This window comes from Perca flavescens, chromosome 5 (assembly GCF_004354835.1).
Source record: "Perca flavescens isolate YP-PL-M2 chromosome 5, PFLA_1.0, whole genome shotgun sequence".
Classification (NCBI taxonomy): domain Eukaryota; kingdom Metazoa; phylum Chordata; class Actinopteri; order Perciformes; family Percidae; genus Perca; species Perca flavescens.
This window is the reverse complement of record NC_041335.1, coordinates 8,651,313-8,669,997: the sequence shown is the minus strand read 5'-3', so window position 1 is coordinate 8,669,997 and position 18,685 is coordinate 8,651,313. Positions and strand designations below refer to the sequence as shown.

Genomic DNA, 18,685 nt, shown 5'->3' with positions numbered 1-18,685 from the left:
GGGCTCTACACCTTAACAAAAGCATTGACAACATTGTTTGTGTACCCAGAGTTTACTGAAAAGAAAGGTTTTGAACAACTCTCCGTGGCTCTTGTTGTTTCCGGCCGCTACCACCTCGGCAGTCAAAACGAGTCGATATCCGAATGCGAATGAACAGTCTCAATATGAGGCTCCTTTTTCAACTACAAGGTTAATATTGTTTTTCAATTACGACAAAACAAGAAGTAATCCGTGCATTTATATGGAACTAAGCTTTAGGAGCTTTCCATCTTTACTCTCCTCCCTGTTATGTTGCATTCGGAAATCGATTGTTTTTGACTGGTAAAATGGCTCCGGCCCGAAACAACAAGAGCTACGGTGAGTGCTGGTGATACTTCGAGCAAAGTTTAATGTTGAAAAACTATCTTAAAAGTGGCGATTCCGTCCTAAATATGCTTTTAAACGAACGTTTGACTCGGGTACATTCACAAAAATACCCTAGGTTTAAAAAAATCAAAATAAAACTTTTATTAGATCTTATATATAAATAGGATAAACTCACTTCCTGAGTGATGTTGATCGATTCATGCATTTGAGGTGCATTCCTTTCACAGCCCAATTGGAAGAGCGTGTTGATCCTACTCTCACAGCAGAGGAGAAGTAAATCCTGGCAGGCCGCCAGCTATTTGTCCAGTATCATTTTTCTCTTGCTGCCAACGGAAAAGATGATAGTGGCTCCAAATGGCTTTGGACCCAAGATTTACTGGGAGAGGAAGAGGGTAATTACGTTAGTGTAGAGGAGAAATAATCTGGAGTGGAGGATTAATCAATGGATGAAAGGAATGTGTGTGGAAGGTTGCCTTGTCGACTTGCCGTCTTATTTTTCTCACCTTCTGGGACAGAGAGCAGGAAATCCTCTAGCCAATTCATTTAATGCCGGCCTTTCGGAAATTTCCTCATGCTTGAGTGTGATGGGAACTGTACTGTGCAGTCTGAACTCTGTGGCTCCAGCCTCAGTCACAGCACTTTTCTTTTGCTCAATTTGAGATCAGCTTTGCCAGGATCATGAGATGACATCGGTTATCAACTGTTCCCTTTATTGAGATCCTTCTTTTTGCTGTGGTGACATGGGAAACCTCAGTGAGTCAGCCAGTCTGGCCTCCTGATCTGTTCACAATGAAGTTGCATGGAAATCAAAGCCAACACTAAATTCCCTTAACCCAGCTGATTTGGGACATTTTATTCTAATTTTCCAGTTTCATCACCTTTTAATACAGTATGTGCAGAACTGTATTGTAATGTGCAGGGTATACTCTTGTCGGCCCCTCTCCAGACAACAAGCCCGGCAGGCAAGAACAGAAACTGATTGAAATCATCTTAGAGATATCTGTGATAGTCACAGAGGCAGACTCCAGGATGTGCTGAAAGAAGCAGAGGGAGTGCTGTGCAGATATACATAGAAAAATGTCTCCAGTGCATCCTGCAGTGCATCATTTTGTCATATTGGCAGCTGATGAAATATGTTCCCAGTTCACCCTGACTACATGTTTGGGTTTACCAGATCTGTCCAACAGTCTCTCCGCCATCTGATCCAACTCACCACCAGGTGTTGATCAGTTGACAGCTCTGCTCTGGGCCCGAGTAGGCCCCATGGATTAAGAACCGGCAGCCAGAAAGCTCCACTCTGTTCCGGGCAAGGTGCTGCAGCTCCTTTTTGTCCCATTCATATGGGGTCTGTGAATGTCTCTTAGTCTGGCCCCTCCTCTAGACCAATTTGCCTTAGGGGGCTCTACCAGTAGCTATATCCCCTAAAAAACACAACTGTCAGGGTCACAGGGGTGCAAAGTCCCCTCTCACCCAAATGTATAGTTAGTTAGTTAGTTATATTTTATTTCTGTGTCATGCCAAACATCTTGGCCCATCCAAAATGGGATTACAAGACACCACAAATTCACTTATTCAACAAACATCTTCCCGTTGCATATACAAATCCTTCGAACAAATACATGAATACAAATATATAGATATACACATACATACATGTATATACACATACACACATACCACACACAAACAACTAGTTCTCATCTACACTCGATAAAGAGCTTTTTTCCTCTTCTCCCAGGCTTTATCTAAATAATTAGCCAATTTATATGTTTCATATGTGAACAGCCATCTCAATCTTTGAGCATCATCCATATTTACCAAATCAATATATATTGTAAAGCTCCTGCAACTTTAACATGAATATTCACTCTGAAATAAATGAGGTAATTACAATACATCTAACATTTACTATTGATACGTATGTACATATTGCTGCTAATACTTGTGTACTTTTTTAAAAAAATTTTACTAAAGTATAAATATAAGACCTTAATTGGAAATTATCAAATTAACTATCTTTCGATGATTAACTTATACTTAAAGGGGCTGTACTTGATATCTTTAGAACATGAATAGAGCAGTAAGCAAATGTTTGCTATGTAAAGATATAGTGGAGTAATGGAGTCCTGAACAGAGAATGAACACACACTCCCTCTCTGTGTGTTGTAATCCAAGCTTCTCTGTTCTTTGTTTTGATAGTGGGTCCGGCTGTCGGTCATCGGCATTTGACAAGTTGGGAAAGACCCTGGGAGAACCCCATGGAGGCAATCCCAGACCTCTTTTTTTCAGTGTTTTGAGTACAGGCCCTTTAAAGACACTTTGTGTAGGATTTAAAAAATCTCTGACTTTGCCTCCCACCAGTGGTGGTATCAACAAAGACATTATGGCAGACAACAATGACAACTACCTCCTTTGTACTAAATATCTATACAGCATCAATATTCAACAGGATTGTATAATTTTTCTACAAACAAAAAGGCTATGATTACCTAAAGATTCTATACAAAGTGGCTTTTAGTAAAATATGTGAACACTTCTATACCAACAAACTATAGCTGTTGTGGATCTTGGTTAATATTTCTGAATCCTGATCTCTTTTTCTGCTGTTCTTTCTTTCTATTTGTCTGCCCTTTATCCATCACCTGCATTACAGCGGAGCCACTCACGGCACTCTCCAGGGATCCATCTAGCTGTATGTACATACTGTTACACACATGTCACACACTTGTTTGTAGTTCGAAAATTACTTTTTTCCAAACCTCTTCAAGAAGAAATTACATTTACCAAAAACCCATACCAGTCATTTCTCCACCTTGTTTCCAGAAGTGGAATAGACACCAGTGAGTTAAGATGTTTTTCTAACAAATGATTATGAGTCCAAGGAATCTGTGTTAGCTCACCGGGTTCTTTATTTTTTAAATAGATAATGAAAATGTGGTCAGTGCTGTAGATGCAGACTGGCCAGGTGTTCCCACTGCTGCTGTCCTAATGTAAAGATGACAAAAGCTTTGTCATTCCTTTTGCTGTACCATGTGGCATATAAGATTATTTTTTTTCTGAAACATGATACATTTTTAAATTATTAAATTTCTGGTCTTATGCCTTTTCTTTTGTCGGTGCCTTTAATCACATGGTAGAATAAATAAAAGTCTCATATGTTACCATCTGAATGTGTGGAAACTGTTGGACGCAGGGTCTAACATGGGAATGTCTCAGTGCATGCTGTACTAAAGAAGAAAGACAATTCTTGGGCTAACTCAGGGTCCCGCTTTCAAATGACAGAGAGGGACTTCAGGAAGCCTGGCTCTTCACCTTTTTACTGGCAGACATTTTGACTTGTCATAAAAAAACACAGGTGAAACTAATTTAGTTAACAATGGCTCAGTTCCATTAATTGTCCCAGTAAGCCATGACAGTGAGCCAGCATGAAAAATACCAGCACCCTGGAACTAGCTGCCCTGACTGGGTTTTCAAGAGAGAGAGAGAGAGGATGAGAGAGAGAGAGAGATGAACCCTACCCGTAACACCAGATACTGACTGGTTTTCGGACCCCCCCATTAAGTAAAACTGCACATTTTAGAGTGACCTTTTATTGTGGCCAGCCTAAGGCACACCTGTGCAATAATCATGCTGTCTAATCAGCATCTTGATATGCCACACCTGGAGGTGGATGGATTTTCTCGGCAAAGAAGAAGTGCTTATTAACACAGATTTAGACAGATTTGTGAACAATATTTGAGAGAAATAGGCCTTTTGTGTACAGAGAAAAAGTCTTAGATCTTTGAGTTCAGCTCATGAAAAATGGGGGCAATGCGTTTATAATTTTGTTCAATGTATATAATAATAGATTGATATGTGGTGTCTGTGTATCGAGACACTATGGGGCTAGGCAAGTAAGAATATGGCTGAAGTAGGGACAGAGGCAGAATAGGAAAAGCAGGACTGAGGCAGACATTGTGACAAGTACTGTAAGTGAGTAAACAAGGAAGAGATTTAATGTGCAAGAATCAGGTGTAGCCATAGTATTAAGCTGTAGCTATACAAAAACTACAAGTACTTTGATGCTGGATAAAAACCTTGTGGCAGACATGTACCCCATTTACACGTACAAATGTAAACGTAAAAATTGAGACATTTCCCTTCGTTTGTGCCCTTCGTTTACACGCAAACGGAGAATTCGCCTCTGAAAACGATTCTTTCTAAAACCTCCGGCCAGAGTGGAGATTTTGGAAAACTTCGTTTGCACGTTTGCATGTAAACTGAGACAAACGGAGGTTTAGGCAGCCGAGAGAGAGAAAGAGGAAGTGATTCGTTGCTGTTGCTATTTTCGGGATTCTGCTTGGCTAACAGGGGCTTGAGGTTCTCGTTACACTGCCACCTACAGGTTTGCCGTGCTCTTGACGGCATTGATGGCATATATACACGGGTACATGTAAACGAACACTTTTCTGAAAACGGACAGCTGTGCACAATGTTATTTTTGAAAATGAAGAGGTTGAAATGTCCGTTTATGAAAATAGCCGGCCACGTGTAAACGTAGCAATGATTATCAGAGAGCCTCTCTGTGTCTGTCTCTCTCCCTCCTCCCTTAGTCTGTCCCTGATGCCAGCCCTATGAAACGCTCAGCTTCCACTGCGGCCCCGCAGCGGCCCCAAGAGGTCAACCTGCGGGACTACACCCTGGAGAAACCCAGCCAGGACCGACCCCACCACCATCACCATCACCACCGCTGCCACCATCGCAGAGACAGGGACAAAGATAAATACAGAGAGAAGAGGCAGAGGTCTTTGGATGCACCTCTGGGTGGACAACCACCTAGCTCTGCTGGTTAGTCATCTCATATACACACACAGCACAGCATACATAACACTCTTTCATCCTGTAGTCCCATTTGTTGGATATTTTAACCAGAAAACCCCAAGGACTGCCTCATCACGTCCAGTGCAAAGCAGGACACTTTTACTCAGCTATACTTTCATCCTCGTCATGAATCAATACAGTATAACTTCTATTTATCATCACTGTGAAAAGGCTGCTTTTCTCCCTTTTCGATAGCCTCTGTTCCCAAAATTAACTATGTTTTGTGTCTGCTTAATCCTTCATTTAGTGTAATGTTTTAGTTTAATGTTTTACGTTTATTTGATGCTTTATCATTTGACTTAAGCCTGTTTAGTGGGTTTATGGATTCATAGTATTACTGAGGTTCTGCCTGGGATGTGGGTGGTAGATCAGCAGCTCACCAGCTTAATCAAGAGGAGTACATATAGGTGTGCCTGATTAGGTCCTTTCAGCAGTGAGGGGCTGGGCTAGCCTGGTTGACACCAGACCCTTCTCAGCTGTAACTGAGAGTGGGTCTGGGAAAGGTTCATTGGGTTCACAAAAATGTGATTTTGGTTTTTGGTGTCGTCCCTCCAAACCCTACTTTCTCCTTGCAGGTGTTTCATATTGCAAACTTGTTATCTTCTGCACACGCGCTGAAGAATTCCCAAACAGCTGACATGTTGCAGGTTAATTCACGACGTTCCCGACATGTGGGAGAATAGCGCGGACACGCGCTTCACACCGCGAGCGGGTACGCGCCACACACGGCGGAAAAGTTTAGAGAAAGGAAAAAGAGACTGTGCTGTGTGCGTGTGTCTTTGAGAATTGTAACTCGTATAACTTATGGTGTCAGTTAATTGTAGAGTTGACCGGCGTGAAATCGGCATATGTCCCACTGACCTGCAGGTCGCTGAGCACGTGAAGCACGGCTTCGGTAGCCATCATGTTGAATGTAAACAAAAAGCTGCTCGCCGTCGCTGCGCCATCGTCGTCACGTAAAGCCCGCCTCAGCGGTTGTGATTGGTGTAAAGCCCGCCTCAGCAGTTGTGATTGGTGCCTCAATTTTGTGAACATTGGAAATGGGTTTGAATGGGCTCTTCGCCAGACTGACTTGCAGAGCAAATCTCAAATTTGCCGGAAGTTCGTCAGGGTTTACCCAGGCTAGGGCTGGGCACTCCTAAGGTGTAGAACAATAGGTAAGCTAATTCTGCAGTTAATGAAATTTTTACAATATTTGGGGTGCCTATTGTTGTGGGTGCACATAGCGCGCTTTAAGTAAGTTGCACGTGTACTTTAAGTAAGTTGCTTGCACGCTTTAAGGGGCCATCCACACAGAAACGCTTTTTGGTGTTAAATGCACGTTTTGCATCGTTTTGGCCAATCATCCAAACAAATACTGTAAACGCACTGCCTGAAGACGCACTTTTTTGAAACCTGGTCCCAGGATGAATATGAATTAGCGTGTTGAGTCATTTACAAATGGATCCGTTTGGACGCAAATATTCTTGAAACAATGCCAGGGAAGACGGCGGAAAAAAGAGATTGTTTTGGTACGTGTGGATGTGGCCTAAGTAAATTGCATGCACGTTTTAGTAAAGGGGCATCTTATTACAGTATAAAGAGAGGCATGTTCCAAAAAGTAGCACATCTCAGGTTCCCAAGTTAAGGAGGCCGGAATACTGTCATTTCACTTATGTAATTAGGCTCACATCACAATAAATCAACACTGACATGTTCTGACACAAAGCCTTCTTCAGAGCATTTAAAATAATCAGGCTCCATTCAGTGTTATACATAAAAGGGCAGAGTCATTAAAGCTGGGCATTGGGGCCTAATTATTTAACAACCAATCAAATCTTCCCATCCCATTGTTCTAAAAATACAGGTAAAAAAACATATGTGATTCAAACACCATCACATACAATCTAACAAAGTTCTAAAGCACACACTTTCTGGCCATTGAGCCCATACTTTGGTTGACATTAAAAAGACATATTTCAAAAAGACTTAATCTAGAAAACATTTTAAACTGTAGTCATCAATAACTCCATTTGGTGTCATGGTGTTAAGTGTGTATATCCAAACATTTATCTCTAGGCCAGTTTCTTCAGAACATCTCCTCCTCTAGTAGTCATCGTAACTCTCAATCTCAATCTCAATTTTAATAAAGAGGGTAAACCGTGATTTACTTCAGCATAATGTTTTGCAATTGCATAATGCATATTTCCTATCCTTTCAACTCAGTATGTTGATCTCACAAACCACCTCAACTCCACCTTGTCTACCTCCCTCAACACTCTGGCCCCCCTCAAAACAAAAAACATCACTTTTAACACCTCTTCACCTGGTACACACCTGCACTCCGGAAAATGAAACAAACTAGCCACCAAGTTGAACGTCTGACAAAGAAATCATTTCTCACAGTCCATCATGAAGCCTATAAACTCCACCTCACTGCCTACAAAGACGCCCTCATTGCTTCCAAGTCTGCCTACCTCTCCACCATCCTCACCGAGCCCTGCAAAAACCCCAGAACCCTCTTCTCCACAGTGAACAACCTCCTCAAGCCTCGGACCAACACCCTTCCTACCTCTACCCCGGATCTCTGCAACTCATTCCTCCACTTTTTCGCTGACAAACTCAACATAATTTATCAATGATCATCTGACCTCCCGACCCCTCCTCCACACTGCCTCCTCTATTGTCCATGTGTGTACGCTGTCACACTGTCATGACTTACTGGGACACTTGGATAAAACGCAGACCTCCGCAAAGGCATGCCCTACTGTATATCGCAATGTTTAGACTTGAGTGGGCCTTCCTATGAATTTTTGCAGTCTGGAACGGATTTTTTCATTATTCCAACACTACACACTGTGTCCCAATGTTTTTAAAAGTGATGAATAATTTGTGTATCTGACCTGTCATTCGGATCTGCTCTATAATTGAATGGGTTCTTTCTTGGGCAATGCTACACCCTTCCACCTTGTTTCATGAAAATTGGGCCAGTAGTTTTTCCATAATCCTGCTGACAGACTGGCTGACAGATAAACTGATCCAAAAACATGACCGCCTTAGTAGAAGTAATAACTAGGGCTGAAACGATTCCTTGAGCAACTCGAATAATTTGATTACTAAAAATTCTTGATGCAAAATGATTAAGCTTCGTTTAATCAGTGTTACCATCGGTGTATCGCTCACGGTTTTTCCGCACGGATGATTATTACTGTTGCACACCATGCGACACATACCATGAAGACTGACGGCAGCATAAATGTGAGGGGCTAAGAGAAGAGACAGGCTGGAAAAAACGACAGAAAGTGTCCAAAGTTTGGAATCAGTTTAAACTTAATTAAAACGAAAACTCTGTACAGTGTGTCTACTGCAAAATCAAACTAGCTAACCACAATAATAGCACGACGTCAGTGCTTCAGCATCTCAACAGAAAACATTGGGTCTAACTTAATCATCCATTCCACGAAGCGGACCCGACAAAAGTAAATCACAGAGTCGTATGGACGATGAAACTACACCAAACACAACAACTACCAAAAACAAAGACAAGAAAATACGTAGTGGTGACCACAATTTGATCTAAAGAGCCGATTTGTTGACTATCCCTTCGGAAAAACAGCTGATTGTTGCGCACCACCGAACGATCTAATAGCATAAGTGTAACAGAGCTGTGTGACATTGTAATCAAATGTATAAATGAAAATAGGTTGAGCATAACTAATATTTAAATATAGGCCTATATACAGATCAGTCTCAGGTTGAAACTTGTAGTTCTGAAAGTTAAGTTGCACAATTTAAGGTCATGTTTATGTATGTTTAATGTATGCCTTAGTTTGAGTTTGTTATTGCATTTCAGAAAATGTTTTCTTTAAAAACAATGTAATATGGCACTTAAATTCACTTAATATGTTTAGTTTTTTGAGAGATGATATAGTAAGCAATGTAGGCAATAAAAATGTAGCTTTTTCTGAAAATTAAACCAAACAATTGTATATTATTGCTCTTCAATAAAACAAAAATATTTATTATCCGATTACTTTATTAATCGATGGAATAATCGGTACAATACTCGATTACTAAAATAATCGATAGCTGCAGCCCTAGTAATAACTAATGTTATTAATAAAACCTACAGTGCTTTTCCTACTATGACAAGTTAAAATGTCTGCCGTGAATAATGATCCTTTGAAGAGTATTTGCACTCAAAGCCCTAATGAACCAAAGTTAATTATTATTATTATTATTATTTTTATTATTATTATTACAGTTAAGTTATCTACAATCACCCTTCACCATGCAATATTTTCCTCCTCCACAGGTGCAACAGAAGATCCAGAGTCTGACCCAGCTGCCTCCAGAGAGCGAGCCCGTGACCGTGGACGCTCCCACGACAGAAAACACCACTCCTCGGTGGACAAGCAGCGCTACTACTCCTGCGACCGCTACTGCAGTCGGGAACACTGCCACACCAAATCTGCCACCACCAGCTGTGTCGCCTCCCCCAGCGAGGGGCAGGAAACCAGCACCAAGCAGGTGGGAGGGCAACAGCATGTAGAGTAGGGATACACAAGGCATTAGACCAGGTGACTGACCGTGGGATTTTCAAAAGAGTTTTTATCAAGTTTGGGGTTCATCTGACAGTGTTCATTATCTTTGAATACTATTTTCCCTCAGAATGTCATTCTTATCAATTAGAAAACTCAACAGTATTAAAGAACGCTAAAACTCTTAAATCATAATAGTAATGAGAAAAATATAAATTTAGACCTGTGTGGAATCTGATCAAAATTAGACTTTATAATAAGTTACGGTTAAAGCCTGTTTTATGGTTCTGCGGAGGCTACACGCAGAGCTTTTGCCATAGCCTAGGTAAGTGGCCTGATGTTTATACTTGTGCGCTGGTGTGTGTGTGTCGAGCCGGCAAGTGTGTGTATGGCGAGTGGGTGATAGAGTGAGGGAGAAGTGAGAGAGTGACGGTGATTAGCTTCGGAGCGAGTAGTGTGTATTCATAGTGAGAGAAACAAAGTGTCTGTTCTTTCTGACCACGGTGGGAAATCTTTAGCAGGAAAAGTTAACCCTCTCCTTGATGTCATGTTGTTTATGGAGGAGGAGAACCAGGAAATGAGTCGGGGGAAATGCAACGCTACCCAGCCACGGCCGAGCGACATGTGTCGCTGCGACGTGTAGTTACATTTTTTGAGAGGTGCACATCAGGCTACGGCGTAGGGTCCGGCGTAGACGCAGAGGGGTCTGTGGTGGTACGCCGTCGATTCAATGCAGAAGCATAAAACAGCCATAAGACCTCTAGTTTCATGGCGGTGTGGTAGGGGGACATGTATTGGCAGAAGGACCAGTGGCAGTATTTGCAAAGCTGCTAGAATTGTAGACATAATTAAAAATAATGAGCTTACATCTGAGGTGATGAACTTCAACGCAGTTTAACAGAAGTTTATCATTAACATTTTAGAGTTCACCACATTCATTAGCCTCCAGACATACTATTGTACTACTAATACTAATTATTTACCTCAGGCTTCTGACTCAGATCTAATGACAAACAGTTAGTGAATCAGCTTAAAAATTTTTTTCTTTTCTTTAGGTGGCTTATGTAACCATTTCCAATTATGTTTGCATAAAAAATAACAACTACACTAACCCAGAAGTTTCCTATTTTTCCGATTATTCAAATATTTATTTGTTTAATTGAATGTTTATTTTGACTCAATCCCACATACTCTAAACTGTCCTGATGCCCCAAATAATTTCTAGACCCCCAAAATGTGTATTCATACACATCTGATGTCCTCCTGTTTGAGTAACGTTGGATAAAAAAACTAAACCAATCGTACGTGCCACATAAGAACGTGTTTGTTGGCGTGAGTGGCTCCTCCATTGTTGATTTAGGTCTTTTAATGGGATTTGTCAACATTAAAGGTGCAATATGTAATATTGTATGTAATGCTGGCAGCTAGCGGTTAAAATTGTTACTGCACTACCAATTCAAAATACTGGAGAGTCATTTCCCCCGCCCCCTCCTGCCCAGACTCGAAGTTCACGGAGGTTGCCAGGCTGAGACCCCAGCATTCACAACAATGTTGCTAGACGCTTTTCTCACATAGCCAGACATTACTCCACAGCACAGCAGAGTAGCTAACAGTAGATGCTGTCATCTATGTCATAAAAGCCCGTGCTCACGCGGAGCTCTGTAACCAACTGACAGACACACTTTTTCGGCTTAAAATTACAGTATGAACCGCTAAAAACACAACAACCTCACTGTCCTCTCCACACGCCAGTCAGGCACACTTCCTCAGCTTAGAATTACAATACGAAACGCTAAAAATACCACTACCATGCCGACGGAACACACTTCATTGGCTTAGAATTACGGCAACAATCGCTAAACACACTGGAAACTCACAGTCCTCTCTTTCCGATTTACAGCCCCCCTCTCGTGGCTGAAAATAACTCACTGTTGTCGGCTCCAGCCGCTGAACTACACGTTGTAAACAGCCATGGGCTGCATGCCTGGTCCTCCGGGTAACGTTAGCAGTTAGCAGGGTTAGCATGGCGGCGTTAGCCAGGACCAGTCGGGAACACTTTACTGGCTATGTCTCAATTGTTTTTGTGAGTAACCAACTCGGGTACTCTAGTTATATAATTCAATGTGAGTACACAAATGTTGAAATGACAAAAAATGCCCATCCCTAGTAGCTGTGATAAATTAGCATGAAGCTAATGCTTACCTGTTCAGGAGAAAATAAGCCAACTCTGCGTCCTTTTGGGCTCTAAGCTGTCTCCATCTTTCAAATACATCTCCAATATTTACCAGGGGGTTGTTACGTCTCTGGTCATGCAACTTTTTTTTATGTCATGTAGAATCTATCTCCGTTGATCCTGTTCGTTTGTTTGCTGCTTTCATGGCTGTACTACCATTACAGCTGTAGCGCGCTGGGTTAACGTTTTTACAGGTATATCTGGCAACCCGGCCTGCCTGTCAAACTGGGCCGTTTGACACAGATCAAAACATAAACAGAAATTCCGTCACGAAATGTACATTTCAAAAAGAAAAAATACTGACATTAGCATTGTTGTCAGAAAAGATAGTATTTCATTTTAACATGTTTCCTTAATATCTGATGAGGCATTGGTGTCATTTTTGGATTTATTACAGTACAAATATTACATATTGGACCTTTAACAAATATGTACTTAAAACTTAAAAGCAAAGTAAAGCCAGTAACTCTTGCAGGTTTTTATGGTTAGTTTTACATACTCTACATTTTTGTACATAATTTGTAATATCAATATAATACAAACATACTCCAATACTTATGTTATCTGTATTGTGTATGTGTATACCTTCATCAAGCTTGACCTTAGTTTTAAATAGTGCTGTCAGTTAAACGCGTTATTAACGGCGTTAACGCAAACCCATTTTAACGGCGTCAATTTTTTTATCGCGAGATTAACGTGGCCTAGCAAACTTTGTCGTTTTTTTTTCACATGCTGATGCAACAAGTAGTAACGTTAGAAAAACTACAACACCACACCGGATCTAGCTAGACCAGGCATGACGCACACACTTGTTTGGGCTTGCAAGCCGGCCAAAGAGTAGTAGGCTATAGGGATGGGCGATATGGCCTAAAATCCATATTGTGATATACATTGCAGCCTCTTGCGATAACGATATATATCGCGATGTATAAATTATAATAGAACCATTTCAGACCAGGTTACATAGACCCTAAGGAAAACCAAACTGCTAAATGTATATTTTTTTTTTTTTAAAAGAGAAAGAAACATAGTATGTAGTTTTGAGAACACTTATTGTTCAAAACTGTAATTATACAACATAATGTTGCAGATAAATAAAATTCAAGTATACTAGTTGCAGAGACTTTGACAAAAAAAAAGCTTAAAGTATTGGGTGTCTTCTCTTTAGTGCAAACCATTCTAAAAGGCACTACACTTAGTAAGTTTAAGTCCTTGGTTCTTAAATGCCACCCAAGATGCAGAGAACAGGAAAACCTGGTGTCTGTTTTGTTAAGGAACAGACACTGTACTGAAAATACTTTCAGTATTAGGGAAAGATGCACAGATACTTAAAATAAAAACATATTTCAAACAAAGTTTCTTACCTGCAGCCTAATGTAAAGGATTTGAGCGTGCGCGCACACACACACACACACACACAGACACCGAAGAGTTGGGACTTTTCCCGGTGGGCCGGTCTGATAATAGTTATACATTGCAAGTTGTTAGCAACACCATCCGGTGTTGCAGCCTCTGCTCAACCCGTACAGCAAGGGCCGTAAACGTCCCGGTAAATTTTTTTTGGTCCCACTCCGACGCCGCACACACACGCACACACGGCTGTATGTTCAGCGGGGAAGTACAACGTCTGCAAACACCGGCTGCCAAGATTCCAGTCGTCCGTTATATAGTGAATGGTCAGGCTGGTGAAAGGCTCCACTGTACGGCTCGACCACAGGTCCGTTGTTGCGGCTTGTAATGGATGTTGCACCAGTCTTTTTCACCAGCTTCTTGTTTCGCTTTTAGTCATGTTTACTCAAGATGACGATTGTGGCTCTAAACTTCGCGGATAGATTGTGTCATCAACATGAATTATCGCAATAGTGCAATATAATAAAAAATTCTATTGTAGGCCAATTTTGTATCGTTTATATTGCATATGATCTATATCGCCCATCCCTAGTAGGCTAACGTTATGTTTTGAGTGGATGGTGAGCGCGAGACGGAAAATAAGATTCTGAATGGAAAGTTTACTTTTAAAAAGTTGCCAAATGGTTCCATTGACAAGACCAAAGTGATCTGTGTGTTTTGTCGTTGTGAACTGAGCCATCATCGCAGCACGTCCAGTCTGGAATACCACTTGATGATGGCCAAGCACACAGCTGATGCAAATTCTCCACCCCCTCGTCAAAGCCAGGCGACAAAAGCACAAAGCAAGCCAATCCACTTTTCCATGTTGATAAGAGCATTAACATGAGAAAAAATAATCAGACAAAAAGAAATCAAGGGACATTTAGAATAGATAAAAATGTGCAATTAATTGCGAGTTAACTATGACATTAATGCGATCGCGATTAAATATTTTAATCGTTTGACAGCACTAGTTTTAAATGATCATATCATATAGTAACATACATTCATTATAACACAGGTTCCCAAACTTTAATATGATACTTTTCTTATTTGATATCAGTAGAACATCTGTGCTTCCTGTCCAGATGCTCTCCAGATAACTGGGAAGAGTTTTATCTGCCAGTTGTCAGTCACAGATGGTGATGTCTATTTAAAGCTGTACAGTATAAGTGGAATATTCATAACATGCAAACATCAGATCATCACACACAGCACAGCAGTTGAACCAGCGCAAATGGGAGACAGACCTCTGCTATTCCTGCTACTGGACCACCATGAAACTAGAGGCCTCAGGGATCCTTCAACAGTCTGTGTATAAATGGATCAATTTTATGATAAATATGTTCTAAATTAAACTATACCAAGATTCCTATCAGAGGTGAGCTACATTGACCAGATGTTTTTTTTTATCTCATTGTCAGACTTCTATATATCACATTACACATTTAGATGAAGCAACCTTAGACCACTTTAGTGTGTTTAATGTAGGAATGGAAGTATAGGAGAAAGAGAGAATGAAAAATGGAAATTTAATGCAACTAAGATTCCTCTTCATGTACTAGTACTACTTTCTCCTCTGTCTGCCTTTAGTACAGCCTCTCATGGCCTTTCACTTCTTTTCCCACTTTCTCTTTTCATCATATTCCATCCATTTTGTCGATCTGTCAATGCCTTTCCATTAGTGCTTCTTCTTTCATTCTGTCTTCTCTGTCTGTGTTTCCTCCCTCATTTGATCATCTTTTGTGTCATCACATATCACATTTTGGTGTCTTTCCTTTCCTCCCTCCGGTGGCCCTGTCCCTGTTTCCTTCCCTTTTCCTTTCCTCTCGTACATAATTTTCTCATCCTTTTATCGTTTCAAATTGCTTGTCCAATTTTCATCTAGGGCAGTGGTTGGGTTAAAGGAAGCCCAGTGGCACTGAGCTCCAGTTCTAGCACACCAAGCCGCGGACGTCGGCAGCTCCCCCAGACCCCCCTCACCCCGCGGCCCGGGGTGGCTTACAAGACTGCCAATTCATCCCCTGTGCACTTTGTGTCCAGCCAGGCCTCTCTGAGTCCTGGCCGACTGAGCCGCGGCCAGTCGGAGCACAATACCTTCCGGCAAAGCGGCTCCCACCACTTTCCCTGCCCCGTCACTCGTATCAGCTCCGAGCCTTTCCTGGGCCAGGGCCACGGTGAGGACCTGGGCAGACTCTACGGCAGCCTCCGTGACCAGCTGGACGTCTTTCAGGATGCGGTGTCACGGTCGCCCAGCCCCTGTGCCGGGCACTCATCTCGGACCGCACTGCCTCGCATGATGGGAGCCCTGCTACCTGCTCCGCAGCAGAACCTTAGGGTGCCCAACGGGTACCACTTCAGCTTTGGGGGCAGAACCAGCCCAGGCTCTGGCGTCAGGGCACCCAGGTATTACCAGGAGGCCGAGGAGGACGAATGGTGCTAGCATGGCTTTAAACCATCCTTTGTAATGCATTTTTGAGGAAGTGTGATGAGTTTTATCATCTTATTTGAAGGCTTTAGTTTACATTGTCAATGTGTGTGTTTAATGCCGTATTTTAATCCTAACGTGGAAAGCAAAGCATAGGGAGAGCTTCTAAACAGGGAGAAAGCTAGAAGTGGGTAGGATTTGAATGTGAACATAAAAAGTGTCATCTTCACCAAAGGGCACGTAGCATTATCAAACAGAAGACTAGACTTTTTGCCAATATCAGTTGTCTTGCAGAAGCTGCCCTTGATTTGCTTTGACTTCAGTGTTTTGTTGATACCACCATATTGACCCTCAAACAGCATTACATTATGAACACAGACGAGACTATACATTAAGATGAAAATATCTCCTGACGTTGGAAGAAAAGGGAAGATCCAAAGAAAAGAGAAACTACCAGATTTGCTGTGTGTCATTCATAACTCCAGTCTGTATTCCAGGGAAACCATTCATGTAAAGACAAGTGCTGATGTATTTGCTGTTTTTCTTCAGGGTGATTTGCTTCTGATTAGTAAGTAAATGAGGCTCTAGCACTGTGCACGCTGCTTTGCTCTAAACATTCTTGTGTTGACTTCGGGCCAAATTGACCTGTTTTCAATTTTTGTTTTATAACATAAAATATGGGACGTAGAAATAAGCGCTGAAAATGTGTAGAAGAAAACTTTTACAATTTAAAACGTTGGAAAAAGCAAAAACTGTTGTTTTTTTCAAGGTTGACAGGAAGACAACACAAGGGTTAAAGATGCTTTCATTGTTTGTTTTTTGTTCATTTGCCATTTGGGAGTAGCACAACAACCTGTAAATACAACATTGACATAAAGTTAACATATTAGCAAACAGTTGCCTAATTACACATACAGATGTCACAAAGAAACAGCATTAATTTGGAGTCGTGTTTCCGACCACCTGAGAATGTAAGTTTTGGACTTTTATTCATGTATGTTCTTCACATACACAATAATGGAAGAGGCACTTTTTTCATGATAATATGAATATGTCTAAAGACAACAACCCATTCAAGATAGGTTGTGCTCTCCATTAGCTGGTTAACATTTCACCTTCTTCCACATTATTACAGCCAAGAGCACAACATACTTTATAACAGGCAATTTTTAAGCTGTAAGTAAAGTTATCGATTCTAAGAGTAGCTGAAGGTTTGAAGAGCGTTTGAGAGTCAGTATGGCAGTTTCAGCAGAAAGTAATGGCACTGCAATGTCATGAAAAACAAGACGAAAAACAGGTTAATAGATCAGAAAAATGATTTAAAATATTGGAACACCTCAAAGACATGACACTGTACTTTAGTTTAGGACTACTACCATTCCATGATGATGCCTAATCCTTTATGACATTCCCTGTCGGTTAAATGTTTCTCGCAAACTTCAAGAGAGAAGCAATGCGTGGTGGGGAAAAGTACCTGACTGACTGATTTATTTTCTATAAAATGTCCTTGTAGATGTTCTTTTCATTGTGTGCATTTTTTTATATGACATGAAAAAAGCAAGGGTGTGGTTTATGTGAACTGCTTACGGTTTTCCATCGTTTCAGGTCTAATGTTTCTTAGAGACTTCTTTGCGATATTTTAAGACAAAGTGCCTATCCTTTTAGATATACCGTAGAAAAAGATGCAATGTCAACTGTTTTCTAATGCATCCACACTTAAGTAGATGTTTGTTTCATTCCGTATGTAGCTCTGCAGGAAAACATGTTGTACAGAAAGCCTTATCTGCAAGCAGAGAACCCTACCTACAGTACGCTATAAAAACAGAAATGTAAAAATTAACTTATAAAATTCAATGATTTTTCTTGTTTTTGATAAACCATAAAATCTTATATGGGTGGAGGAGTGTGATTCAATATTATGAAAACAACATGCGAGCATTTAACAACTGAAAACTGCATAAATATATCAATGCCAGTGACACATTGGGCGCCCGCTCTACCAGGTGAGCTATCCAGGCGCCCCATATACACACTTTTGATTGAAAGCAACAAGTTGATGCCTTTTTGCTGGGGCTTGTTAAAACACATTTCTGGGAAAAATAGGAAATCCATTTAGAACTGGAGTACTGTAGAAGTAGGAGATGAGGCCGATCGAGTAAATCTTGTCAGCTGTGTAAAAAGCGTTAAAGGTGCGGTTGGTAGGATTGTAAAGAGCCAGGATTTAGTCAAAACATTTGAACATTGAACAACTTCTCAGTCCCTCCCCCTTTTCAGCTAAAGCCCAAAACAGTCTCCTAAGCCCCTCCCCCCACAAGGGAGAATGCATGTTCAGTGATTGACATGCAGTTAAGCCTGAGACACACCAGGCCGATAATCGGACTGTCTGGCGAGGTCAGTGACTCGAGTCTGTTCAGTGTGTTCTGTGCCGTCGTCCGTCTGAGGGGCTGTCGGCCTTCATTTTGGCCAACCTGACGTGTTCAGTCGGAGACAGGGCAGTCGGGACTCACCCGGAAATGGCGAGCGGAATGAGCCTGAATAGAGTCTCTCTAAATCTGACAAAAATCTTTTAACTGACCTTTGTTGATCTGAAATGAAGACAAATTCAGCAACTGCATGGCCTATTTCTTGCTTAAAATGTTTTCAAAAACATGTTTCAGTGAACTATTTCAGTACAATATGAGATCGTATTCTGAATGAGCCGCCATGACAGTTTGGCTTTGAATTTCCGGAGAAAACAAACCCATGTGACGCGTTCGTCCAATCAGCTGCCGGTTTTCATTTTTTGGGCAACAATACAGATTAGCCCCGTCTGCTGTTATGGAGACGTATTACGTCTCGTCTCTTCGGTGTGTACCGGCTGTTAGACACCATCCCTGGCCCTGATTGGTG

The 18,685-nt window shown here is 41.3% G+C and overlaps 1 protein-coding gene across 5 annotated transcripts in view; it reads left to right on the top strand.

Annotated features, from left to right (window-relative positions):
- The window catches only part of cacna1ba (calcium channel, voltage-dependent, N type, alpha 1B subunit, a), a 228,730-nt gene extending 212,242 nt beyond the window's left edge, over positions 1-16,488 (top strand). For 3 of the 5 annotated variants that reach the window (XM_028577440.1, XM_028577439.1, XM_028577442.1), the window contains 4 exons: positions 3,020-3,058; positions 4,959-5,193; positions 9,521-9,735; positions 15,257-16,488. In XM_028577440.1, the coding sequence (XP_028433241.1) occupies positions 3,020-3,058; positions 4,959-5,193; positions 9,521-9,735; positions 15,257-15,811 (1,044 nt within the window). In that variant the 3' untranslated portion in view covers positions 15,812-16,488. The remainder of the gene's footprint in view (positions 1-3,019; positions 3,059-4,958; positions 5,194-9,520; positions 9,736-15,256) is intronic. The other 2 variants (XM_028577443.1, XM_028577441.1) reach the window with 1 other exon arrangement.
- Positions 16,489-18,685: the final 2,197 nt, after the last annotated feature.